Below are 25716 nucleotides of genomic sequence, written 5' to 3'. Positions count from 1 at the left end.
GCTGACAGAAATGGCCACGTGAGGGGCAACGAAAGGCGCAGGGAGAACACGATACAGAAGACATTCCAAGTCAGGTGCCCTGGGAGGAAGGACCCTGCCCAAAGGAGGATCGTGCCTGTGTCTACTGGCCATAAAGTCTAAGGTAGCGGTCGCCAACCTTTCGGACCTCATGGACCACCAGTGGTCCACAGACTATCGGTTGGCGACCGCTGGTCTAAGGAGATGCCTCCAGAGCCCCTGGCACTGGTAGGAACTAGCAGGGTGGTGCCCACAGAAGAAGTTGTGATAAGGAGGGCAAGGCCTGGTCAGGTCTGTCATGCAGAGACGCGTCCCAAGCGCCGTGTATGTACTTGGAGGTGGGGGGGTGGGGAGGGGCCCTGAGCTCATGGTATACATGCTAGCCGATGCCCCCACTGCACAGCCCCAGGAGGCAGGAATCACATTGCTATCCAGGCAAGCAGTGCCTCCTGTCATTGGGCAACATGACAACGGCCTTCAACACCCCGTTCCCTAGCTTGAGGCCTGGGAGGAGAAAAAGTACCTGCAGAGCACAAAGCTCCCTTCGTACTTGGCTGCAGCAGAGGGCCTGGTGACCTAAGTCTGCCGTGCTGAAATGTGGCAGAAAGTGCTGTCAGAACCTGTCTTTGTGCAGAACCAGGTCACCAGGAACACTGATAACAGGGACAGAGCAACTGACTTCATGGAGCAACTGGGACTGAGGCGGGTGCTGCAATAATCCTGGCCGGAAGCACCAGCAAGCCCGTCCAGAGATGCCAGTCTCTGGTGGCACGTTGAGGAGGATTAAGAAGATGCTCCAGGCCCGCAGCAGCCAGGCTGACCAATGAATGATTAAAAGGCTCCGCTTTCTGCAGACGGGTTTTTAACTGGGGGTGGGAGGCTGCCTCTACTGTTTGGCTAGTTGGGGGAAAGGTTATAGGAGAGAGAACTGTGGGCTTGAACCTGAAAACACAAATACATTGAGCTGCACTCCTTCTCCCTAATCCAATGCTTTCTTTTTGGATTTCATGGACAAGTAAAATTTTGGAGACATTTTTTATTTTGCTCTCATTTTAAAAATCAAACAGAAAAACAGTAAAATAAATAAATAAATAAATAAGACTCCTATCTACTATCATCTTTATTTTGCAAAAATTAAAAATTCTAACCCCCAAAGAGAAGGACAGACATAATCTCAGAGCGAAGGAGAGCCTTCTAAACCCGGATGTAGACAAGCCACGTCGCCCGTGCTTGTCCCCTTTGCTACAGGCAGCGGGAAGCCGCCACCCTAGACCACTGTGCCCTCCCGAAGCTGCAACTGCCCTTCCTGCAGCAGGAGGCAGCAGTGAGAAGCATCAGGAGACACAGGGAACCAAGCAGAAGACAGCTGTGTGGTACGTGAGGACCTGGGCCCCTTCCCAAGTTCCAGCTGCACCTCCCAGCCTGGCGTCCATCATGAAGACCATCTGTAAGTGCGCTGTGGGACCGTGGGAGCCTGGCCAGCTCCTCAATAAAGGAATGGCCCCAAAGAAGCTGTTACCAGATGTGAGCCCGGATGGTAAACAGCTGGCATTTTTAGCTCAGCTTGCTATCACCCTGTTTGCTTTGTTTTTGTTTGTTTGTTAATCCTCATCCAAGGACTTTGTTCCTATTGATTCTTTTTAAAGAGAGTGCGGAGGAAGAGAGAGAGAGAGAGAAAGAGAAAGAGAGAGAAGGAGAGAGAGACAGAGAGAGAGAGAGAGAGAGAGAGAGAGAGAGAGAGAGAGAGAGAGAGAGAGAGAAAGAAATATTGATGTGAAAGACACACATCCATTGGTTGCCTCCTGCACATGCCCCCTGGCCAGGGATCAAACCTGCAAACCAGGTTCATGCCCTTGACTAGGATTCTAACCTGAGACCCTTCGGTGGGTGGGCTGACTCTAACCACTGAGCACTGGCCAGGGCTGCTTTGTCTTCTGTCCTCTACATAACCCCATACTGACAAAACCGGTGTTGCAGAGACATCACTGACAGGCCACCCCGGTACACACGTAAGTCCTAATAAACTCATGTCTTTTACAGCCAGTCCTCTGGGGATTTATTTGGAATTGGCAAGCAATTCCTGAGGCCTTCTCGGACCTCGGCTCTTTGCAGAACACAGCTCCCATCTGTGGGCTGAGGCCACTTGCTATGAGCTGTGCCTCCTGCTGCCCCTGCCAGCTGTGGGCAGAACCGGGGAGCCCTCTGGAGACTATCACCTCTGTGCACTGAGTGGGGAGCAGCCCACTGGCCCGGTGCTGGGATGAACCCCAGCTCAGGAAGAGCCAAACTGAAGCAATAACACTACTGGAAATTAGAAATGCAAAATAGCTAATGCTAACAATCCTAATTCTATAAAGCCAGGGGCCATCACAACCGAACTGACACCGAACACAGGCTGCATGGGGCGACCAGGCCAGCAGGGGGGTTAGTGAGGGACGACCAAACAACTGAACAGCAGGCTGTGTGGGGCGACCAGGCCGGCAGGGGGTTTAGTGAGGGACGACCAAATGACTGAACAGCAGGCTGCATGGGCGACCAGGCCGGCAGGGGGGTTAGTGAGGGACGACCAAATGACTGAACAGCAGGCTGCATGGGCGACCAGGCCGGCAGGGGGCTCCCGAACTGCGAGAGGGCACAGGCCCAGGCTGAAGGACCGCCCCTCCCGCCAAAGTGCACGAAATCATGCACTGGGCTCTAGTAGCTAATAATGATAATGTCATTTAGTACGTGCCAAGTACTGTGCAAAACCACCCTACATGTGGGATCTTAGCAGATCCTCCCCAGGGGCCATGAGTGCTCTGTGGCTCTTCCCACTGCACAGATTAGGACATAGAGGGTCACATGGAACAAGGCCACTCAGCTTAGAAGTGAGAGGTTATCAAAACCCAGTCAGCCTGACTCCAGAACTCGAGCACTTCACCACGCTGCAATTCTGCCAAAAGAACAGCTCTGTGCGAAGACAACACCTGGCTGGTGTGGCCTGCTCCCATCAAAGTCTCAGGGGCAATTAAGGGACCTGGGAGGCATCTGGCAGCTCAGAATCTGCTGGGGTAATTATAACATTCCCCTTTACCTAGCCTTCCCCACCACATTCCCCAACCCACTGAGCAGAGCAGGGCATCTCTTGCCACGGGCTCAAAGAGGAGCCCTCTCTCCCATCCTCTGCACCTGTGCCTCAAGTCCCGGAGAACTGAGGGGGCCAGCTCCCAAGAGAACACTGGCAATCCCCAGCACCGGCTCCCCTCAAGTGACAGGAGAGGACCTCGGCCACGCAGCAACCAGTCAGGGCCAATGTGAGCCTCAGGACAGGTGGAGAGACTGGGCCAGGGCAGGGCCAGGGTTTACACAAGAGGCCCAGGCTACAGCTAGAGAGCTGGGTAAGACAAGACACTGAGAGAGGCTCCTCAGGCCCTGGCGTCTCAGATAAGAGGCTGGTTCTGGGCCAACTGGGACAGGAATCCAAGAGGCCACTGGAGGCCTGGGACCCAGCCCTGGAAGGTGGCATCCAGCAGAGCAAACAACTTGCAAGACCACACCTTCCCACGGTATCAGCCTCCCCTCAGCTCTCGCCCTCCCTCCACAGACAGGCCTGCCTCTGACACCCAGCCAAAGAGCACCCACCTAGCAGTGTGCCCTTCAACTCACCATTTCCACTCCTAGAAGTGGAAATAATGCCCACGTACGCAGGTGCAAGGATATTCAGAGCAGCAATGTTTAGGGAAACATCCTGAAAGTCTACAGCTAGGGGATATTTAAACAGATGAGGGCATGGCTCACAGGGCAGGTCGGGATGACACTCCGCACACTGTTCCCCGTCAGGTCTGAGAGGGAAGAGAGCAAGAGGCCGGGTTTTGGCTAATGTTATACACGTTTCTCAGCAATCTCTTCAGCGAGCACGGTTATTTCTTTTGTGATCTCTTTTGACTGAAAACGTATATAAAGATACCAGTTAGCAAAAATGCAGGCTATAGCCCTCACTGGTTTGGCTCAGTGGATAGAGCGTCGGCCTGCGGACTCAAGGGTCCCAGGTTCGATTCTGGTCAGGGGCGTGTGTCTTGGTTGCAGGCACATCCCCAGTGGGGGGTGTGCGGGAGGCAGCTGATCGATGTTTCTCTCTCATCGGTGTTTCTAACTCTCTGTCCCTCTCCCTTCCTCTCTGTAAAAAATCAATAAAATACATATTTAAAAAAAAAATGCAGGCTATAAAATGGCATCTTTACCTCGATCCCAATTTTCTATTCACAGGTTTTAAAAAGTATTAGAAGTATAGATACAAAAATGCCACCTGCACATGTGTTTGGATGATCTGATTTTCTGCACTGGCCCCGCTGTGGGCAATGAGCACACGTGACTCCGTGGAGCTATTTCTGGAAGGCCCTGCCACAGCAGGCACCCTGCCCATGCCTACCTCAGAGACTTTGTACTCAAAGGTCAGCTTCTTCCCCTTCACACCTTCGTTGAGGGTCAGGATGAATCCGATGTAGTCGGCGTATGCCTACCAAACCGGGGAGAAGGACAATGGGATGTGGAAAGGGCTGTCAGACCCCCACTCTCTCTATATCCCAGCCAGCCCCCGCTGCACCCAGTTACCAAAATGCTCCAAGCTGCCCCTGGCTCCCAACTGGGTAGCAGGAGCAGTAGAAAGATAATGTCAAATACCCACCCCTACCCTCCATCCCACACCACTGGCAAGCCAATGACACCTGGGCCTCCAGCCAGAATTTACTGTGTGCTCACTCTTGCTACCAGCAGTTTCTTTACACAACAACCCACGAGCTGGACCCTATCACTGACCCCATTCTACAGAGGAGAAAACCAAGGCTTCAGGAGAAGTGACTTGCCCAAAGTCTCCTAAGACCGAGATCTCATTAGATGTGGAGCAGGACCCAGCCAACCAAACTCCAAAGCAGAGTGGCTGAGTACTACACCACCAGGAGCCCAAGGAAACCACCAGGGTCCCTCTCCCCGGCTGATCTTCCAGATGGTTCCCCACCAGGCTGTCTGCCCTGGTGTAGATGCCCACTCCCAGGAGAAGAAGTGCTTTCTGCCCATGGCCAGGGCTCTCGGCACACCCATCCCAGCGTCCCGCTGGGCACTCCCTCCCGTGGGGCTGCAGGTTGCACCCAGCATGGGGATAAAAAAGCACTGAGGCACAGGCCCCTGGAGGGGCAGTTCCTGGGAACAAGTGACTGTTCAGTCTTGTGTCCTCCTCATCCCTTTGCCCCTCGCTTTCTTCCTTCCTCCTCATCTAAGCCTGAAGGATACCGGCCCCACTGAGTCCCGAGAACCAACCACTCAGTATCTAGAAGGGGGTATTCCTACAGCGGAGCCTCTTGCCAGCCTGTGGATGGCTGCAGGTGGGAAGGACAGTGCAGGCCCAGGGAGCCCCCCACAGCAACTCTCCTGGCCCAGGGCAGGTCTGAGCCCTCCTCCTGACTATAGCTATTGTCCACAGCTGCCTCTGCAAAGTACACTGGGTGCCAGGAGAGGAAGGAGCAAGGAGCAGGGTCACCCTCGACAGTCCCTGCTCCGAGGCGGGTCTGAGTCTCTTGGTGACTAAAACTCAGGACATTCTTATGAAGGTGACTGTGTACAAAGTCTCTACAGATGCCACCACCACCACCACCATCATCGTCGTCATCATCATCAGAGCGGTAAACATCACATTTACTGCTCAGTAAGGCTCACTGCATGCCTAGCACTGGGTCTGGGGCTTTACAGGTTTTAAATCATCCAAGCCTCCAAAGTGCCCCAACTTACAGTAGAGGGAACCGAGGCTTGGCCAGTTCGACAACTTGCCGAAGTCACCAGAAGAGACGACGGGAGTCCTGGGCTTCCAGCCCTGACCTCTCTGCCCCCAAGGCCATGCTCTTGGCTGCTGCTCTCTGCTGCCTGGTGCAACACTGTGGGCCACAGCACAGAGCCACCTGTCTGGCCACAAGAGGTCCACGCACTTCCCTGATGAGCCTCAGAGTGAGACTTCTACCAGGGATCGTTCCACGTGCACACCAGAAGAGAAAGTGGCCACACTTCCCTAAGAGTGGTGGTGCCCAGAGCAGGACTGGCGACCTGTGCCTACAATGGGCCCGGCAGCAAACACTTCAGGCTCCCTGGACTGCAGTCTGGTTCACAAGTTCTCAGCTCTGCCCCTGCAGTGCGGAAGCAGCCATGGACAACAGACACAGGAATGAGCATGGCTGTGCTCCAATGGAGCTGTATTTACAGGAACAGGCGGAGAGCCAGATTCGTCTGGCAGGCATCGTGTGCCAACCTGTGGCCTAGGCCAATGTAAGCACAGCACACTCCTCACAACAAACCTGCCAAGCTTGCCAGGACCCCAAGCCTGCCCTTCTCTACAAGGGACACTACCCACCCCAGCTGACCAGTCCAGGTAGGCACCCGGCTGGAGCTGGACCCAAGGCCTTCCCTGGGAACTTGAAATTGGCTTTCTTTTTCTCAGTCCCAGCCTTTCCACAGCCTGACCGTAGCCGGGAGGGACACGCTGTTACCTTCGGCAGCACAGGAAGCTGGTCTGCCCCAGAGTGCTCTCCAGGTATGTCTGGGCTCAGTCACCGCCCTGGCCTAGGTTTTCATGGAATAACCTCCTCTCCCTTTGATCCACTGGCTCCCCAACTTGCTGGTACTTGGAACCAAGAACCAAGTCACACACTCCTTCACTGAGGACACTCATGTTCGGCCAGGACAACACGCAGGGGCGATGGTGTATGAGAACCAGGAGCACACTCTGGGGTCACTCTGGCCCCGGCCCCCGAGATCTCCCCACTGAAGCATCTCTGAGTGCTGCCCTGACGGGGAGGGACAGGCATCTCCTCTGTCACCTCTTCCCAGCTTCTCAGAGCTGTGGCTCCAAGGGCGTGAGGGTCAGGAGCTCACAGCCCATCGTGTCTAGAAAACCAGCGTCTTTGAAAAAGCCCAAGTTTCTCCTCTCAGCTCTGACCCTGCAGCGTAGACACCACGGTACCTGAGACCGCTTCCATTTCCCCATGTCCGGAACCGTGTGGATCTCCTTTTTTGGAATGATAAAGTTCTGAGTGGCTGCAGGGGTCTCCTCCGAAGAATCTTGACAAAGAAAATGAAAAAGCAAACAAATAAATAGAAACCCTTCCCAACACACACACACACACACACACACGCACACGCACACGCACGCACATGCACACACACACACGCACATGCACACACACACTTTTAAACCAAGACTCCAACACCCAAGCCCTAGTGTTCACCAGACACTGACTCCCAGGACAGAGTCCTGGCTTATTAAACCAAAGCCACTGGCCTCCTGGCTTTCCTTTCTCTGAGGAAAACAAGGTATCAGCTGCTGAGGGAGCAGTGCCAGGAGGCCTGGAGGTCTAAGGAGTAGGACAGGGAATCTGAGATAAGAGCAAAGCAAACCTCTACTAATTCGGAATTCAAACCAGGGCCCCAGAGAGAGACCAGAAACTCTCTTCCTCCTCCCCCCTGTTCTGCAAGCCTGTTCCCAGAGCCAAAATTGAGACCCCCCTACTATTAGTAAATTGCTACTGTAAGGTGCTAAATAAAAAGCTTTGTGCCCTAACCGGTTTGGCTCAGTGGACAGAGCGTCCCCAGGTTCGATTCCGTCAAGGGCATGTACCTTGGTTGCGGGCACATCCCCAGTAGGGAGGTGTGCAGGAGGCAGCTGATCGATGTTTCTCTCATGGATGTTTCTAACTCTATCCCTCTCCCTTCCTCTCTGTAAAAAATCAATAAATATATATATTTTTAAAAAGCTTTGTAGGTCAGGCTAGCAACCTTACTACATTGTTTTCATGGGAAAATGTGGTCCACCTTCCAAATAATCAACTTGCAAATGACATTTGGGAACAGAGCCCTTTTGTGCATTGGAGAGAACTGTTCCCTGCAAGTGGCCGGTCCCCCTGACGTTATTTCACGGAGAGGAAAACCTCCAGGCCAGGCCCGGTGACCAGGGGAAAGGTTGCCCGATAGGAAGCATTGCAACAAAGCATTGATGCAACACACAAGCTGCCAGAACACAAAACCCCAAATCACAAAACCAAGCCTTCAAACACAGGACGGCGACAAACGAAGTCAGACCCACACTCTCTCAGCCTCGAGATTCTGCCTCTGACAAAGGGACACCGGGCAGTTGGATCCCCTAAAACCTCTCCGTGTAAGATGGAAACACCCAAAGTGTTAGAGGTGTTCCTCAGCATCCCCAGAAAGTGGATGTAGTATCATCTACCATGTGGGAACCCGTCCCCGTGTTCAACTTGTACCACCTTTGAAAAGGATAACAGGAACCCACACTGACTTCACCGCCATGGCCCAAGCGCTGCCCACATCCTCTGTGGCAGGCACACGGCAGCCCTATGAAGAAGGGGTAGCCTCCTTTTTAAGAAATAAGGGAACAGGCTCACAGAGGCTGGCACTGGCCAGCAGAGCAGGGTCTGTGTAACTCCACAGGCCCAGGTGCTCACCACTACACTGAGGTAAGCAGTTCGCTCTGCTTGCCCCCAAAAGTCCTACTTCAACGTCCAAGAAGGGCCACAGGCATCCGGCCATACATAGCTGACCCCGGGCCGTCATCCCTTTCAGTGCACAGGTTCTCTCCCTCCCCCCACCCACCCTCAGGGACACATCTCACAGGGAATTCTTATTGAGAATGCCTTCTATCTCCCGACGCCATTACCAGGACTTCTGAGGCAGCGTGGGGGGGGAGGGGAGTGGGGGGACATGCAGCCGGAGGACCACATAAGGTCCAGGAAAGCATCTGGTCCGGCCCTGCCAAGGCAGCAGGGGTGAGTTAATTAAATGTCTGACCAAACAGTAAGTTGATAATTCTGTATGTTATGAACAGCCAATGGCCCTCGGCAGAAAAAGGTTCCCACCCCTGTTCTCAGGGCACACGCACAGAAGTTTTGTGTTCAAGTAAAAGACCACACCCAGGTCTTTGCGGGGGGGGGGGGGGGGGGGGCGGGGGTTGTAAGGGAGGGGCTCTTTTGATCCTCAAAATTTCTGAGACCTTCCCAGGGATCACAAAACGTAAGACAGGGTGGAAGGAATATCAAATGCTTTCCAAACACGAGCTGTGTGTTTGGGTGACCTATGTGCTCCCTCCGGTCCCCAGGTTGCAGTCTCTATCAGATCCTTTCCCAGCGCCTCCTCCCGGGTAGTGGGATGAACTTAAAAGAGGCCGCGGTGTAAATACAAGTTACAGAGGGAGATGCCGGGCAGACACTCTCCCCTTGCACAACCAGCCTTCTTAAATTAGTGGTTTAGACGACCGAGAGCAGTTTCTCTCAATAAATTCTCAGCCACCGAAACTCCAGAGGCCGGCCTCCCGGAGAGGGGGACGGGGGGGGGGGGGACAGAGCGTGGAGGAAGCTGGGGATGGGGTCCGGCAGGCCCAGCCCACGGAGCACCCCCCCACCCCACCCCCGCCGAGCAGGGTCTAATGAAGACGGCAGCCCCCGTCCTCGGCATCTTCCCCGCCAGACCCAGGGCGGACTTCGGCACGAGCGGCCCGGGCGTGGACAGGGCCTCCGCTCCGGGCCAAGGCCTTGCCCACCTGACCCTCCGGCGGCCCGGGCCCCCCAAGTCCCGGTGTTGCGCCCCACCCACCAGCCTTCGCCGCAGCCCCGGGCTCTTGTCCTCCTTCCAGGGCCCCTAATGCTCCTCCCTCCGCGGGGCCCATCCTCTCTGGCCCCGGGAGGTCGTCCATCTCCCGACCCTCCCGCGCCGAGCCCCGCACCACACCCCTTCCCCGCCCCCACTCCTGGCACCGCCCCCGCGCCCCCGCCGCGGCCCGACCCGGCCGGCGCATCCTACCTGGCGGCGCCTGCCGCTCGCCCTCAGCCATCTTCCTCCCGCCAGGAGCCGGCCCCGACGCCCGCAGTCCCGCACCTTTCAGCTCCGCACCCACCCTTCCCTTCCCGCGCTCAGAGCTCCCTCGGTAGAAATGAGCGCCGGCCGGCTATACCCGAGAGCCGACAATTAGAGTCACCCCACTGAAGACGAGCGCCATGTCGGTGCGGGGCACTCAGGGAGCATGCCCAGCAACGGCCGGCTCCGGCGGCGGCGCAGCCCGGGCGGCGGCGGCCATGTTGGTGCGGGGCGCCCGGCGCATGCGCACCAACGGCCGGCGCGACGACGGCCCGCGGCCCTGGGAGCGCGGCGGCCATGCTTTTGCGGGGCGGGCGAAGGCCGTTGCGGCGGCCATGCTTTTGCGGGGCGGCCCCCACCTGTCATCTTCGTGCGTGGCTCTGGCCCTGCCCCGAGGGACTTTAGAAGACATTGCCCCGTCAACATGGGTGTGTTTGCCCGCCACTCGGAGAGCAGCGCTCAAGGGCCCCAAGCGGGCTGAGAGGGGGGACACCCCCGCCCGCAAGAGAGGGGACGGCATCTGGGGTCCGGCGGGAGCGAGCGGGGCGGCGGCCCCTCTTCCCGGGTCCAGCGCCTCGCGGCGTCCCCGCGGCCGGCAGACCGCGCCCCGGCCCCGCCCCGCGCTCCGGCCCCGCCCCGCGCTCGCGACTAGCCTCCCGGGCTCGGAACCGGCCGGTGACCGCGCCGAGAGCCCTCCTCCCCCGCCGCCAGCCCGCCACCCGCCCGGCCGGTGGGTGGGCGCGGGGCCGCCTGGACCGCTGGCGGCGGCGACTCGGCGACCTTGGCCCGGAGGCTCCAGCGGGACCCACCAATTGCGGCGGCGGCGGCGCGGACTTTGCCCCGCGCGGGGTGCGGGCGGACCGTGAGTCCGCGGGCCGGCCGTGGAGATGTTGGCATTCGCGGTCAGGACGGCGGTGAGTGCGGCCGGGAGCCGGCCTGGCGGGCCCTGGACGGCGCGGGCGGGGGGCCGGGCCAGCCCCGCAGCTGCGCCCGAATGGGGTCCACAGGTAAACAGGCTGCCCGAGGCCCTGTCCAGCCTGGCCCGCAGCTGCTGGGGTGGGACCTGGCAGGTGGGCTTCCCGGGTTTGGCAGAGAAAGAGACTGCGGTTCAAGGTCAGAGGCCGGATCGAACCCATGTCCTGTAAGCGCTACATTTCAGCGACCTGGGAAAGACAGTGGCACCGGCTCCAGGCAGCACCCCCACCCCTAGACCTGGAGCCGCGGAGCAGGCTGACATGGAGCCCCGGTCACTGTTGTTCTCTGACTCACACACCCTGTGCACGCTCCGCCTAAGCCGTTTCTGCCCAGGCCAGAGCCACTTCTCCAACCCCATCCAGCTGGTCAGCTTCCTTGGACTTATCAAATGGTCCCTGGGGTGTGTGTGTGTGTGTGTGTGTGTGTGTGTATGTGTCTGTGTGTGTGTATGTGTGTAGCCAGAGAAACTCACGTGGAGGCATCAAACTGGGCTGCCCAGAAAGTCCTGAGAACTGGCAGGAGGTGGCAGGTGGCAGCCCCAATGCCCTCCCTCTCCACCAGGCCCTCCCCGGACCTGTCCACATCCACCCCCCAGTCCTCCCCAGTGGGCAGCCTGGAGCAAGAAGCACCGTGCCCTGATTTGGATTCCTTTCCTCTCTAATCCAAGCCTATCTTTGTTTGCATCTCCCTCTGTCTGTGCCAAGAAGATCGCTCAGACAGACATGCCAGGCCCAGAGAACTGACCGTCCCCGTCCACTGGCTTCTGGCCTAGAGGCTCTTCCAGGACCCCAAGGCTCCACCTCACTCTTGCCACTCGCCACCTGAGCTGTGTCCCCATCCCACAAACAGCCTCTGGGTCACCCTCCAAGACCTACTGGGTGACCTGATCACTTTACTGCTGGAGGAACTGAGGCGAGGAGAGCCTCGGCCAGAATCCCCTAGATCTGGCGACTCAGATCTCATCCAATCCCAAAGCCAGTGTCCTTTGGTTTATTTTTAACACCTGAAGTCCCCCACTCTCGGCCCCCAGCCGAAGGAGCAACAACTCGAGAGGACCAGGCTTTGGTGGGAGGGTGGCCTAGAAGGGCTCCCGGCCGTTCCGGAGGGAAACGGGATGGGCAGGGCTCTAGTGGCCACTGTCCACTGGTCTTTCCCAGTGTCTGCTCTCCGGTACCAACCCCGATGTCAGGGCTGTGGTATGCTTAGCAGCTCATCAGTTTCTGCCCTCCAGCCAAGTTTTCCTTCATCAAACAGACCTCCAGATTCTAGCAGGTGGATTTTTTAATACCTCTTGGCCTGTCTCCCTGGCTCTGGGCCCATCCAGAGAAGAAAGGAGAAAGTTTTCCAGGATTACTTCTACTCCAGTGCCCACCACCAGCCCTCTCACCTGCTCCCCATCCCCCCACTTCTGAAAGCTGGGGCTCCTGCCATAGCCACAATCCCAGATGCCACCAGAGCCATCGCCACTACCCCCTCTGCCTTCCCCCCACCCCCCTGAATCTTGGCTCTTGTCTTCTCTTTCCAGCCCAGGCAAGTGGCTGCCTCTTGCTAGGTTCTGCTCGCCCACTTGGTAGCACAGTTAGGCTTAGACATCCAGCCCAAGGCAGACAGACAGGGCTCAGAACCTCAGTCCTGCCATGGAGGACGGGCAGCAGAAAGAGAAGGTACGGAACAGAGCCTCTGCCTCTTGCCTGCCTACTGCCGCCAATAGCCCCAGACCCTCCCGTCTCCCTCTCTCTCTCTGCCGGACTCTCTCTCTCTGCCAACTCTCACCCTCCTTGCCAGGCCACTCAGCTCTTTCTTGTCCCAGCGCTGCCCCCATGCCACCCCCATCCCATCCCACAGACAAGAAAAAAACCTGTGGCTTCACCCTCATCCCAAGGTGCTGTAATCATCTGGCTCTCTCTGATTTTTTCTTCTTCCTCCTGTTTCTCAACCTGGCGAGGGTGGGCGAAAAGGAGGTGGGGAGCTCTGGGCGGGGGCAGTCACCTCACTGCTGGCTGGTGCCTCGTCCCCGAGGGAGAAAGGCGGGGCCCTGTGCCTTCAGACAGGTGAGAGGTCCCTCTGACCTCTGCAGGTGCCACTCATCCTGACTTGGTTCCCCTGAGCCTTGGCAAGATCCGTGGCCACACCCCACCCTCCCCTGTCCATACCTGCACCTCCAAGCCCCAGAGAGATGGAAACGCCTATAGCTCGAGGGCTGGGAAGCCAGGGCTGGCACCACCCAAGAGGCTGTCTCTGGTCCCAGAGATGGGCACATAAGTGCCCAGGACTGCAGCTGGGCATCACCAGGGCCTCCCAGCGCCGGAGGGAGAATGAGCAGGATGTTCTGCTGCCTGCAGGTGAAGCCCCTGGGCTTCCTCAAGCCCTCCTCCCTGACGAAGGTTGCCAGCCGCTTCAAGGCACACCAGGAGTCTCTGCCACGGCTGCCCGTGCCCCCGCTCCAGCAGACCCTGGACCATTACCTGAAGACCCTGCAGCCCATCGTGAGCGAGGAGGAATGGGCCCACACCAAGCAGCTGGTGGAAGAGTTTCAGGCTGCAGGGGGGGTCGGAGAGCGCCTGCAGAAGGGCCTGGAGCGCAGGGCCAAGAAGATGGAGAACTGGGTGAGTGAGAACCGCGGGTATACCGATCCCCCAGTTCCCACCCGGGCTGAAGGGAAAGGGGCCCCCCAGAGGCCGTGGGTCGTTGTGAGAGTCCTACAGTGAGGTCTGCCCCTCTGCACACAGTCTCCCAACACCGGCCGCTCGGGCATTCACTGGCGCCAGTTTGACGGGAGCTCACTCTGTGCCTGGCACTGGGCAGAGACTGGATGAGCGAGAAAGAGACCGTTGATGGCCTCGAAGATGACATTCAAGTAGGAAGGGGAGAGAGGCGATTAAACAAGACACATGAGTGGTCAAGGTCATTTCTGTAGAAACGAAAAAGGGTGATGCCCTGGCCGGTGTGCTCAGGTGGTTGAGCGTTGTCCTATGCACCGAGAGGTCGCCGGTTCGATTCCCAGTTCTCTCTGTCCTCTTCCTCTCTCTCAAATCAATGAAAACACTTTTTTTTTAAGGGGGATGAGAAAGAGATGTGGAGAATGGCAGCGTCTTTATTCTGAGTGGTCAGGGAAGGCAGGGAGGAGGTGGTGTTGGTCTGAGACGGACAGAACAGCACCCGCAAAGGCAGCAAGCCTGGTGAATCCAGGAACAGACGGAGGCTGGGGTGGAGTGCCCGGGTGGGAGGGCGGGCTGCAGGCAGAAGGAACTTGGACTTGAGCTCAGTGGGAAGAGGCTGCGGGCTGGCTTCAAGCAGGGGTTTGTGCTCAGTGACGGACGGATCGCTCCGGTCTGTGTCTCAGTCGGTCACCAGGTGTGTTCACCTCGTGGGAGTGTGTGTACATCGATGCTCCGTGCACTTTTCTGTGCATCTTAGACCTTAACCTAAAGTTTAACATGACCGCCCTGGCCGCTGGGAGGGAAGAAGAGTGGGAGCAGGAGGCGGTGGGAAGGCGGTGCCGTCACCCCGAGGGAGATGCTGGCAGGGAGAGGGTGGGAAGTCAGTAGGTCCAGAGTATGTCTTGGTGCCAGTGGTACTTGTTGATTGGGCTGCTGGGGGGAGGGACAGTTCTGACCTAAAGCAACTATGCGGGGGGGGGGGGGGGGGGGAGAGGAGGCCTTCCGGAGAAAGGGGTGATGAGGGAGAGGCCGGTTTGTAGGAGAGAGCCACAGAAAGCCCCATGAAGGAGGAGGTGCTCTGAGGGGCGCAGGTGGAGGGGGGCTGCACAGAGGAGGCAGGCTGGTGGGTGGCTGTCCTGAGCCTGGGCAGCTCAGGGCCCTGGACTCTGGAATCGGGAGCTGAGAGTTTGGGGTCCAGCAGCTTGTAACTTCCTTTTCAGCCTGCAGTTCCTCCAGGTGCCCCCTGGCGTTCTGTGCACGTCACACCCCTCGCCCCTTGCCAAGGGCCCGAGGCTGATGGCCTGGTGCCACAGGCCGCAGTTTCCCCGGGGGAGTCTGGTAAAGAGGCACATCCTGCCCACTGCTCTTCGAGGTGGGGTGACGAAGCACGGCGGGGGCGGTCTCCAGGGAGGAAAGGACCTGCCGAGAGAGGCGCCTTGGGCAGGCCCTGGAAGGGGCGTAGGGCGGGCAGGGTTGCAGTCCAGCACATAAGGCTCAAGGGGGACAGTCCCCTGGGAGCTGCCCGGCCCCATGACGGGAGCCTTCCACATGGCCACGGTCGGTCCCCAGAGAGGCAGCTCGCCCACGGTACAGCCCGCGCTTTGTCACTGTACATCGATTTATCCTCGTGGCTTCCCCCAGATGGCCTGCCCTTGAGATCCCAGTGAGTGTCCACTGCCCAGTCCGACACCAACAAAACTGAGGCCACCGGGGACCAGGATCTCCAGTTTGGCATTGAACCCTGGGCCCCGCTTTCCTGGGAAATGCCCACTTGGGATGAGCAAAGACTCATTCATTGGACTTTCTTTTTCTGTATTTTTCTCTATTCTATCTATCAGGCATACATTTTTATTTCGAAAAGTAGTAAAAATCATTGACCAAAATTTGTAAGATAAAGAAACATGATTCAACGTGTTCAGTGGTTGAGCATCGACCTATGAACCAGGAGGTCATGGTTCAATTCCTGGTCAGGGCACATGCCTGGATTACAGGCTCCATCCCCAGGGTGGGGCGTGTAGGAGGCCGCCGATCAGTGATTCTCTCTCATCATTGATGTTTCTCTCCCTCTCTCTCTCTCCCTTCCTCTCTGAAATCAATAAAAACATTTTTTTTAAAAAAGGAAAAGAAACAGGATTCACATTTCTGCCTCTTTTCCCCGGCCCCAGGTTTCCTGCCAGTCTTTTCCCACATCTTCTCCTTGGCCGGGTGTCTGATTTCTCTTGCTGATTGGCTCAGGCTGAGGGAAGATGATGGGACACTGCTGGTGGGTGTAGCGGGGTGGGGGGTTCCGGGTCTGAGTATTCGCTTTAAGAACCTGTGCTCACAGAGGGGACAGAGGGTCCCCTTGCCCTGGGGGGAAGGGTCACCAAGTCCCCGCCACCCCTCCTGACAGGCTCTGGTCCTTTCCCCAGCTGTCCGAGTGGTGGCTCAAGACGGCCTACCTCCAGTACCGCCAGCCCCTGGTCATCTACTCCAGCCCCGGCCTGGTGCTGCCCAGGCAGGACTTTGTGGATCTGCAGGGACAGCTCCGGTGAGTGGCTGAGGCTGGGCAGGGCCGGAGGGGCGGGGCCTGAGGGCCACTTCCTCCGGGAGGTTGGAGGGCCCAGACCTGCTCGTTATCTTTCATCCGCACAAACAGCCTTATGAAGTGGGGAGTGTCATTCCTGTTTTACAGATGGGGAAACTGAGGCCTAGAGCAGGGAGGGGCCTGCCCAAGATCACCTTTCAGTATTGGCTGAGCTGGGGCAGGGAGCAGGGTCTTCCCGGCTCCAAAGCTTCATAGCTGTTCACACCACGCTGTGGACTGGGTCCCCTCCCTGTCCCTAAACCTGGGGCCACCCCCACCCCAGTTCTGGCACTTCACCTCTCCTTCCCTCTCGCCTCTGGCCACAGGGACGACCTTTGTACACAGTCCCCTTTTCCACATTCGGCCATGTCACTTGCCCTGGCCTCTGTTCCAGTCCTACCGGAGATAAAAATACCCGGGGCAAGTATCGCCTGCCCAAGCACCAGCCACTGTGGCCACCACCTGCTTCTCTTAAAGGCACCAGGGCACCCTGGGAAGGTCTGGGGGTTCAGGCCCAGGAACTCCAGATGGTGGTCCCCATGTTGGGGGCCAGGGGCAGCCCAGGCGCCGGACATGGTTGGTGTAGCTCACATAGTTCAGGGAGGAAGGCCAGTTCGAGAGGTGGCCTGGGAGACACAGAGGCCCAGAAACAGGTGGAGACCTAGGGGAGGGACACCTGGAGCCACGGCCCTCCCATTCACACTCCCCCTCCCCTGGGGCCCCGGGTCCCTCTGTAACTGGTTCCTGAGAGAAGGGTGTCCTCCTGCCAGTCTCCCGACTGTGATTTGGGGCTTGGGCCCTATGGGTGGAACCAGCTGCCCTGATCCGTGACCCCGCCAGGGTCAGGCTGCCGTGCCTCCGCACCTGAATCTTGCCGGCACGTGGCCAGCAGTTTCTCCCTGCGCCCTCCGCATCTCCCTCTAGGCTCAGAAGGGCGAGCTGGAACTTGAACTCAGACCCACTCCTTCAGCTTCTGCAAGCCCTGCGTGAGGAGTGAAGCAATCGGTGGCTCCCTTCACCCCACAGGCTCCCTGACCTGGGGCTGTCCTCAGGGTGTCCACACCTCTGCTCATCTCTGATTGTTCCCTCTAGGTTTGCTGCCAAGTTCATCGAGGGTGTGCTGGATTTCAAGGCCATGGTTGACAAGTGAGCAGTCCGGCCCGGCCCGCCCCTACCCTGCCTGCCTAATTGACACAGTCACTCCAGCTTGACCCAAGCCCGGGTGCTGGGCGGCCAGAGCTCGGCTTCTTTCACTTCCTGTTGGCCCAGCCTCTGTGGGGAATTGGGGACAGAGCCTGGGGACTGGGGTGCCTCGGTCCTGCTCCAGCTGCCGGGACTTCCTCCTGGTGACCCTGTCCCGAGAGGCCCTGCCATGGCGTTCCAGCCAAACAGCCCCCGGAGGTCTCTCCCCCTTGGCAAACTGAAGCCCAGAGCGGGGAAGGGAGTTCCCAGGGTGACTCATGGCAGGCGTCCTGCCCCAGCCCAGCAGGCAGGCCCTGCGCAGGCTCAGGGGAAGTAGGGACGTGAGGAGGGCGGACAGCCACTGCTGTCAACCCTGACTCAGCTCTGCCCAGCCCCCGGCGGACCCAGCAGCTCCCTCCTCCCTCCGTACTTGCCCAGCGGCCCCTCACTGTCCCCCCGCCCACAGTGAGACCCTCCCCGTGGAGTACCTGGGCGGGAAGCCGCTGTGCATGAACCAGTACTATCAGATCCTGTCCTCCTGCCGCGTGCCAGGCCCCAAGCAGGACTCGGTCATCAACTTCAGCAAGACCAAGAAGCCGCCCATGCACATCACCGTGGTGCACAACTACCAGGTGGGTGGGCGCACGCTGGGCAGGGAGGAGGGGCAGGGCCCCCACATGCCCCTGTGCCCCAGGAACAGGAAACTCTGAGCATCTCTACTGGGTGCCCGGCTCGGCCCCAGCCTCAGGGATGCCAAGAGGGGCCGTGGCCTGCCCAGCTGGGGAGAACAATGCAGGGACATCCTCCTCCTCCCTCACCCTTGGCCGGACCCGGTCCCCTCAGCTGGGCCCAGGACAGCACTCACTGTGGCCTCTGGGCTCCAGGGCCAGGAGGCGGGGGCGGGGGGAGGGACGTGACTGCGGGGGTCGGAGGTCGTCACCAGCCCCTCCTCCCCACCCGCCTGCACCCGGACAGTTCTTTGAGTTGGACGTGTACCACAGCGACGGGACGCCCCTCACCGCGGACCAGCTCTTCGTGCAGCTGGAGAAGATCTGGAACTCGTCGCTGCAGACCAACAAAGAGCCCGTGGGCATCCTCACCTCCAACCACCGCAACTCCTGGGCCAAGGCCTACAACACCCTCATCAAAGGTGCCCGCGGAGGGGGCGGGGCAGGCCCACATCCCAGGCTCTGCCCTCGCCAGGCCCAGGCGCACGCTTCTCGCTGAGTCCTCTCAGCTCGGAGCAGGTGTTCTCAGCTCAGCTCAGGAAACAGCTGGGTCAGATGTGTTCCCCATATGTAGTAAGGAGCAAGTGGGATGAGAGGCTAAGTCCCCGGCTGAGGAGCCCTCCTCTGCCGTCACAGTCCCCGAACCCCGTGCTGAGTCCGGGACTTGGGTGGGACCTGCCCCGTTTCTAAAGTGGGCCGGGACGGGGCGCTCCTCACAGGGGCTGTGGGGCTGCAGGGCCCTGTTGAGTGGGAAGCTCTGAAGTCTGTCCCAGCACTCGGAAACATTCTGGAGGCCCGGCCGCCCCAGGCCTGACACCCCCATTTTTGTGCCCCCTCCCGCCATGCCCCCTGCAGACAAGGTGAACCGGGAGTCGGTACGCTCCATCCAGAAGAGCATCTTCACCGTGTGCCTGGATGCCGTCATACCTCGGGTCTCAGAGGACATGTACCGCAGCCAGGTGGCCGGCCAGATGCTGCACGGGGGCGGCAGCAAGCTCAACAGCGGCAACCGCTGGTTTGACAAGACGCTGCAGGTGAGGACCGGCAGGCCCTGACTCCCACCCGGACACATACCCACACGTGGTCCCCTGCAGCCTCGGGACTTCCTGTCCCCGGCGCGTCCTGGCCTCCTGGCTTGTAAACAGATGGAAGTCATCAGGTGGACGCGGCTGTAATTACCCAGCAGTCAGCCTATCATTACTGGGCCTGGCCCAGAAACGGCTGTCACCCCCCACACCCCTTCAGCACATCAGAGGCCGGGCCGAGGCGCCATTTGGCCATGACTTTCCCTCTCTGCAGCTGTAAAATGGGGCTGTGGTAGGACTCCCAGGTAGAAGAGTTACGGGGACTCAACCAGGTGCACAGGCATGGGGTGTGCTTGGCGTGGCCTCGGACGGGTCCAAGGACCCCGGGGGTGTTAGCTCGTTAATGATGGTAATCAGTCAGCGTAACTCCTGGGCGAGTTCCTCTGGGGCCAACCAGAGTGGCTCCAGGGACTGGGTTAACAGGCCCCCATCCCCCTCCGCAGTTCATCGTGGCAGAAGATGGCTCCTGTGGGCTCATCTATGAGCACGCAGCAGCAGAGGGGCCGCCCATCATCTCCCTCGTGGACCACGTCATCGAGTACACGTGAGTGCGGCTCCCCCACCCGCCACCCATTTCCCCAGTTCCTGGTGAGGGTGACACGCAGGTGAGACTGGCTGCGGGGATGGCATTTCCCCTATGCCTGGGCATCTGTTTCTTCATGGGCTTTAGAGCCAGACAAACCAGGGTTTGCATTCTGGCTCTGCCACTTCCCAGCTGCGTGACCTTGGACCAGTCCCGTCCCTCTCCAGGCCTCCTTCCTTTGGCCACCTGGAAGCTGGAGGTGACTTCAGAAGCATAACTCCCAAGCGTCTCTCTGGGCTGGCCCCTCCAGCTTCAGGGACCCATCCTCCCCACCCAATCCCAAGGAGGGGCCCAGGTTCCCCCGCCCCAGCATGAGCCCGAGCCCATGTCCATGCAGGAAGAAGGCTGAGGTCGTGCGGTCTCCCATGGTACCCCTGCCCATGCCCAAGAAGCTGCGGTTCAACATCACCCCCGAAATCAAGAATGACATTGAGAAGGCCAAGCAGAATCTTGGCATGTGAGCGCCGGGCGCTGGGGGGTTGGGGGGCGGGGGCCAGGCCCCTCGAGTCTGGCAGGCTTTTGTTCCAGGTCTGGCACTGAACCCGGCTGGTTCTGAGACCTCTCTCCCGGGGGTTGGCAGGGTGCCAGGTGCCTGCTCCTCACCTGCCTTGTCCCCAACCCCCAGCATGATCCAGGACCTGGACATGATTGTGACCGTGTTCCACCACTTCGGGAAGGACTTCCCCAAGTCGGAGAAGCTGAGCCCTGACGCCTTCATCCAGATGGCGCTCCAGCTGGCCTACTACAGGTGAGCCCCGCCCTGCCCCCAGGAAGGCAGGCGGAGGCCCGGGGGCAGAGGTGGCATGTGCTCAGCCCCCTCTCCCACGCAGGATCTACGGGCAGGCGTGTGCCACGTACGAGAGCGCCTCCCTGCGCATGTTTCACCTGGGCCGCACTGACACCATCCGCTCAGCATCCACGGAATCGCTGACCTTTGTCAAAGCCATGGATGACTCCAGTGTGCCGGTGAGAGGTTCAGGGTGAGGGTGGGCGAGCTGGGCTTGAGCCATCTCCCTCCCTGTTCACTCTGTCAGCACACATTGATTGAGCACCTACTGTATTCCAGCCCCATGGTGGGCACTGGGAATATAACAGAAGGTAGAGCTATGGATTTAGCTCTGAGCTTCCTGGCAGCCCAAGAGAAAAGGGAGCTTTTCATTCACTCACTCATCAGCAGTGCGCATCTGCCCTGGAGTGATGGTAGTTCCACTTCCTCTCGCAGAATGCAGTGCTGGTGGGAGTGGGCTCCTGAGGTGGGTGGCAGGAGCAGGGAAGGGACAGCGCTTCAGCTCCCTCTTACCCCACCCCACAGGAGCCCCAGAAGGTGGAGCTGCTGCGGAAGGCCGTGCACGCCCACCGCGCCTACACCGACCGGGTGAGGGAGCCCTTCTGTCCGTGTGCTAGACCTTTGGCATCGCCCACCTGTCTGTCCATCTGCCTGTCCATTCCTGCAGCAAATAGCTGCTCACCCTTAGCTTGAACGACCCCTCCCCTGAGCCCTGGGGCACCTGGAGCAAGGCTGTACATCCCCATTTTAAAGCTGGAGAAACTGAGGCTGGGCCCAGTGACTGCCCTGGCCCCCGGTTCCAGGTGAGCTTCTGGATCTTGTGTCATAGAGCCAGGAAGCTGAGGCTATACACAGGCGGGCCGACAACAGGGTTCCTGCCATGTGACAGCTCAGGCTGCAGCTGGCAGCGGGAGGCCAGATTCCCATCCTGACCCTGCCTCTGAGCACCTGTGTGCCAGGCTCTGCCCATGTTATACACAGATGTCCATTTAGGTCTCACAGCCACCCTACAAGGGGAGTTCAGTGACCGTCCCCATTTTACAGATGAAGACACTGAGGTTCCAAATGTATATGTGCCAAGGTCCCCCAGCCAGGATGGGGCTAAGCTACCCAGCTCCAGACCTGTGCTCAAACCCTACACTGTCCTGCCTCCCTGGGCCTCAGTCTCCCCATCTCTGAAGTGAGGGCTTTCCTGCCTGGCTGCTCTGGTCTCATGGGTCTGAGGGGCCAGTGGATGGAAGAGGAGTTGCTGCCACAGGCTTCTGCGGAGGGCAGCAGCGCCCTATGGTCCCGCAGCCCCCGCTCCTGACAGCACCCCCTTCTGCAGGCCATCCGCGGGGAGGCCTTCGACCGGCACCTGCTGGGCCTGAAGCTGCAGGCCATCGAGGACCTGGTGAGCATGCCTGACATCTTCATGGACACCTCCTACGCCATCGCCATGCACTTCAACCTCTCCACCAGCCAGGTGGGCACTGCCCCAGAGCCCGGGACCCCTGCCCTCCGGGTCCCTGCCACTGCCCTGGGTGCCCTGGGGTGGGGTGGACAGAGCCACCGGAGCTGGAGCAGAAGGCTGCACTGACTAGAGCCGAGCTCTAGAACACGGTCAGACCTCGGTGGTGGCGTGGCCCACACAGGCCACCAGAGGCCACTGGGAAGCGGCTGAGTTCTGGCAGAGGGTCTGGGTCAGGGGCTTCGCTACAGCTCAGGCTGAGGAGTTGGGGACCCCCCAGGGGAGAATCATTCATTCATTCACTGGTCAGTCACGAAGGAACATGTGATCCGTGCCAGCCTGTGCTGGGTGCTGGGGCACAGCAGGGACTGCACCAGCCCTGCCCCAGGGCTCAGTGTAGGCTGGAAGCACAGGAAGTGCTGGGGGTCAGGGAGTCCCCAGGAGGGAGCCGTTCGAGCCCCCAAGAATGCAGAGGAGGCCCCATGGAGGGTGACACCAGAACTGCTAACGGAGGACAGAGGGAGGAGTCACCCGTCTGGAGAAGAGGAAAGGGTTCCGGGCAGAGCACGGGAGGAGCAGAGTCGTGGGAAGGCAGGCTGGTGCCCTGAGGAGCTGGAAGGGACCTGGTGGGGTGGGGCGAGTGCCTTAGTCCTGTGCCCCCCCAGGTCCCCTCCAAGACGGACTGCGTCATGTTCTTCGGGCCTGTGGTCCCAGACGGCTATGGCGTCTGCTACAACCCCATGGAGTCGCACATCAACTTCTCGGTGTCGGCCTACAACAGCTGTGCCGAGACCAACGCTGCCCGCATGGTGCACTACCTGGAGAAGGCGCTCCTGGACATGCGCGCGCTGCTGCAGAGCCACCCCCGGGCCAAGCTCTGAGCGTGCTCCGCCTGCCCGTGCCACGGCCAAACCTCTTCAGATGGGCCACCCACCAGGGCTCCCCGTTGTCCCTCTCCCCCTGGGCCCCGCAGATCCGACCAAGCCAACGTTGACCCCCCCCCAGGGGCCTGCAGGCCCACGCCAGATGCCTTCCCGGGTCCCCAGCGTCGTGGCTGTGCTCAGAGGCTGAGCAGGACAGAGGCCCAGGCGCCCCATGTATCGCCCAGAGCAGCCTTCCTCTGGGAAAGGAACCGGTCACCTCCTTCCCCACCAGGAGACTGGGAAGCCTCCTGATAGTTCAGCTCTGGCCAGTCCCTGCCATCTGGGCTGATCCGTGCTCCAATCCCAAACGCCCGAGGACCTCAAGACAGGACTATCTGGAGTGGGGGACTCCAGGCCTCCCCAAGGCCGAGGCCAGGGTGCAAGGCGGACTGGGGCCGGGCCGTCTCCCACAGGACTGCCCTACTCTTGTGGAGAATATGGCTCAAGAGCCCCAGCGCCCTCGCGCCCACTGTTGATTCCTGAACCATGTTCCTGGTTATGTGACAGTACCAGGCGAGGTAATTAATAAAGGGAAAGTGTCCTAGTGAAGAGGCGTTCCAGCTGCGAGGCAGGCAGGTGCGGGGGACACCTGGCCTTCTCCCGGCTTTCCCTGCCTGGGAGCTGGTGTCCAAGCAGCCAGTGGCCCCAAGGGCTCCGAGGCGCCAAGAGGAGGTGTCCTCAGGCACCAGGTCCTGGACCCCATTCTCAGACAACTCCCACCTACCCGGGACTTGGGCCTCCGGTACCATGGGCTACATGGATGGGCGCAATTCTCCCAGGGGCAGTAGGACCCTGTAGGCCCGGGTCTGGTGGGCCAGGTGTGGCTGCCACCAGGGCCTAAGGCCTCATCCTGCAGCCCCCACGGAACCCAATAGGAGTGATGCCCCAGATCACACGACCACCTGATCAGAACCCTAAACCCGCCTGTCCCCAACCCCAGGCACCTGGCAGAAGCTGGGTGTCTTGCCAACGTCAGTCTCTCGCTCCAGGGGACACTCTGGCCCTAAGGCACGTGCAAACCAGAGCAGATGCCTGGGTGCGGGTGGGAGAGTTCATCAAGCCTGTGAGAGGTGCTTGGCCTGGCTGACCTGGGACAATCACGTGAGGGTGGGTCCTGTGGTTTTCTCCTTTTCTCAGATGAGAAAACTGAGGCTCAGAGAGGTTAGTCACCAGGCCACTAACCAGAACAGATTCCCAGAAGCCATCCTTTAGGTCAGGGTATGGGGAGCCCCTGTAGCCAAGCCCCCAGGCCCACGTCACACCCGCCCAGGTGACCAGGGCAGGGTGGAGAAGGCAAAGCCATGGTGGACACGGCCTGGACTTGGGCCTGGAAGGCACAGGAAGGTGTTGGCTGGACTGGGGCACTAAGTGGCGCTGACCTGTTGGGCCTGCTGGGTCCTACCGAGTCCCCCACAGCCATGAGGTGGGGACTCAGCATCCTCCCTCCAATGAGGGTGAGAGGGTGTGCCACTGCCCAAAGTCCCAGGGAGCAAGAGGCGGAACCCACACAATGGGGGGAGTGGGTGTTGCCCTGGGCCTGGCCATTTCTTGGCCCGCCCCCCGCAGCAAGGCCAGCAGAGTGGAGTGATGCCAGAAGGGGGTAGGGGACATGAATGCCCGTTCCTGGGCCAGAGTGGGAGACCAGGAAAAGACCATGACAGTACACAGGCTGAGGCTGCTGTCCTCATCTGTACACTGGGGGTGCTGCTGCTCCCTCTGGGGGCTCCTGAGAGTCCCAGGAAGTGGAGGCCCACAGCAGGCGTGGAGTGAGTGCTGTGGGAGTAGTACTAGGGTGGGGCTGCGGGGGGGGGGGTGGGGAGTGAGCCAGGCCATGGGCACGGCACAGACACCTGGAACTCCCAAAACTCAAGTTCCAAGAACCACATGGGGCTGAATATAAGGCTGGTTTCCCCAAACTCTCCAGAAGTGAGGGCATGCCTTGCACTGGGTGTTACAGGCTCGTATGAAGGCTTCCTCAACTCCTTAGAGCCGGAAGTCCACGGGAAAGCCAGTTAGCACCTGAACAAACTGTCCGTGTGAGAGGGACGGCCTAGAGGGTCCTGGTGGCACGTGGCGGGAGGGGGGGGGGGGGAGGCAAGGAAACGAAGACATTGAGTCATTCCTCCCGAGGATGTGACTGTCACTCGCTCTTGGGAGTGTTGGGTGTGGGCCAGGCAGGTGCTTAAAGGTCTCTGGACGCACGGGAAGGATACTGGGGAGATGACACACCTGTAGGGCTCTTTTACTCCACGGTCTCAATGTTATGCCAGTGGGCACTCGGGGCATGGGGCAAAATTTCCAGGGACAGCATCGTGCGTGAAATCCAGAAAGTGCTGCTGGGTCTCAAACCATCCGCTGAGCATCCACGGAATCGCTGACCTTTGTCAAAGCCACGGTGAGCTTAGCCAGTGGAGCCGGAGAATTCGGTCAGCTGGCCCAGGGGCAGGCCAGGGACAAGACCCTGATGCCAATGATGCAGATGAAGAACTTGATTTTTTTTTTTGAGTGAAAAAGAACTGTTCTAAAGTAATATATTTTGGGCAATACATTACTTGAAATGTGAACATGTAATAAACAAATGAATTAAAGATCACTTGGCTCTTACCTAGATCCCCCGAGTCTGTCTATCCAGGTTGGCCTGAGCTTGACTTTGGCTCTTCGTGGGGCAAGTGCAGTGGCCGGAAGTGAGGACAGGCCTGTCGCGAAGCCTGCAAGGGGGTGAGGGCTGGACAGAGGGAGCCACACAGAGGCCACGTTAAAGACGAGTGCTTTAGCCGAGGCCCTGAGGGCGGGCATTTAGAAAGATGCCCAGGGCCTGAAGGGGGCCTGGCCGTGGGGGAGCTCTGCAGCCTCCAGGCAGACCGGGCTGGAGTG

General features: G+C 59.4%; 2 protein-coding genes across 6 annotated transcripts in view; one reads left to right on the top strand and one right to left on the bottom strand.

The window, feature by feature from the left end:
• The window catches only part of PTPA (protein phosphatase 2 phosphatase activator), a 29922-nt gene extending 19786 nt beyond the window's left edge, over window positions 1-10136 (bottom strand). Inside the window, exons 1-3 of one of the 4 annotated variants that reach the window (XM_054727150.1) lie at window positions 9850-10136; window positions 7001-7098; window positions 4427-4513 (exon numbers count right to left, since the gene is read on the bottom strand). In XM_054727150.1, coding sequence (XP_054583125.1) covers window positions 4427-4513; window positions 7001-7098; window positions 9850-9880 — 216 coding nt within the window. In that variant the 5' untranslated portion in view covers window positions 9881-10136. Of the gene's footprint in view, window positions 1-4426; window positions 4514-7000; window positions 7099-9642; window positions 9706-9849 lie in introns of those variants that run through there. The other 3 variants (XM_054727149.1, XM_054727153.1, XM_054727152.1) reach the window with 3 other exon arrangements.
• Window positions 10137-10331: 195 nt separating this feature from the next.
• On the top strand, window positions 10332-23391 carry CRAT (carnitine O-acetyltransferase). 2 transcript variants are annotated; one of them, XM_054727049.1, is made up of 15 exons: window positions 10332-10817; window positions 12404-12542; window positions 13221-13484; window positions 15950-16068; window positions 17197-17250; window positions 17753-17918; window positions 18262-18436; window positions 18870-19048; window positions 19543-19643; window positions 20020-20139; window positions 20308-20430; window positions 20513-20648; window positions 20995-21057; window positions 21797-21934; window positions 22585-23391. In XM_054727049.1, the coding sequence occupies exons 2-15, from the start codon at window positions 12516-12518 to the stop codon at window positions 22798-22800; spliced, it is 1881 nt and encodes a 626-aa protein (XP_054583024.1). In that variant the 5' UTR covers window positions 10332-10817; window positions 12404-12515; the 3' UTR covers window positions 22801-23391. The 2 variants fall into 2 exon arrangements, with proteins under 2 accessions (XP_054583024.1, XP_054583023.1); XM_054727048.1 differs by lacking the exon at window positions 12404-12542.
• The last annotated feature ends 2325 nt before the right edge of the window (window positions 23392-25716 follow it).

The sequence above is a fragment of the Eptesicus fuscus genome, chromosome 15 (assembly GCF_027574615.1).
Source record: "Eptesicus fuscus isolate TK198812 chromosome 15, DD_ASM_mEF_20220401, whole genome shotgun sequence".
In the NCBI taxonomy this organism is placed as follows: Eukaryota; Metazoa; Chordata; class Mammalia; order Chiroptera; family Vespertilionidae; genus Eptesicus; species Eptesicus fuscus.
This window is presented reverse-complemented; position numbering and strand designations above follow the sequence as displayed.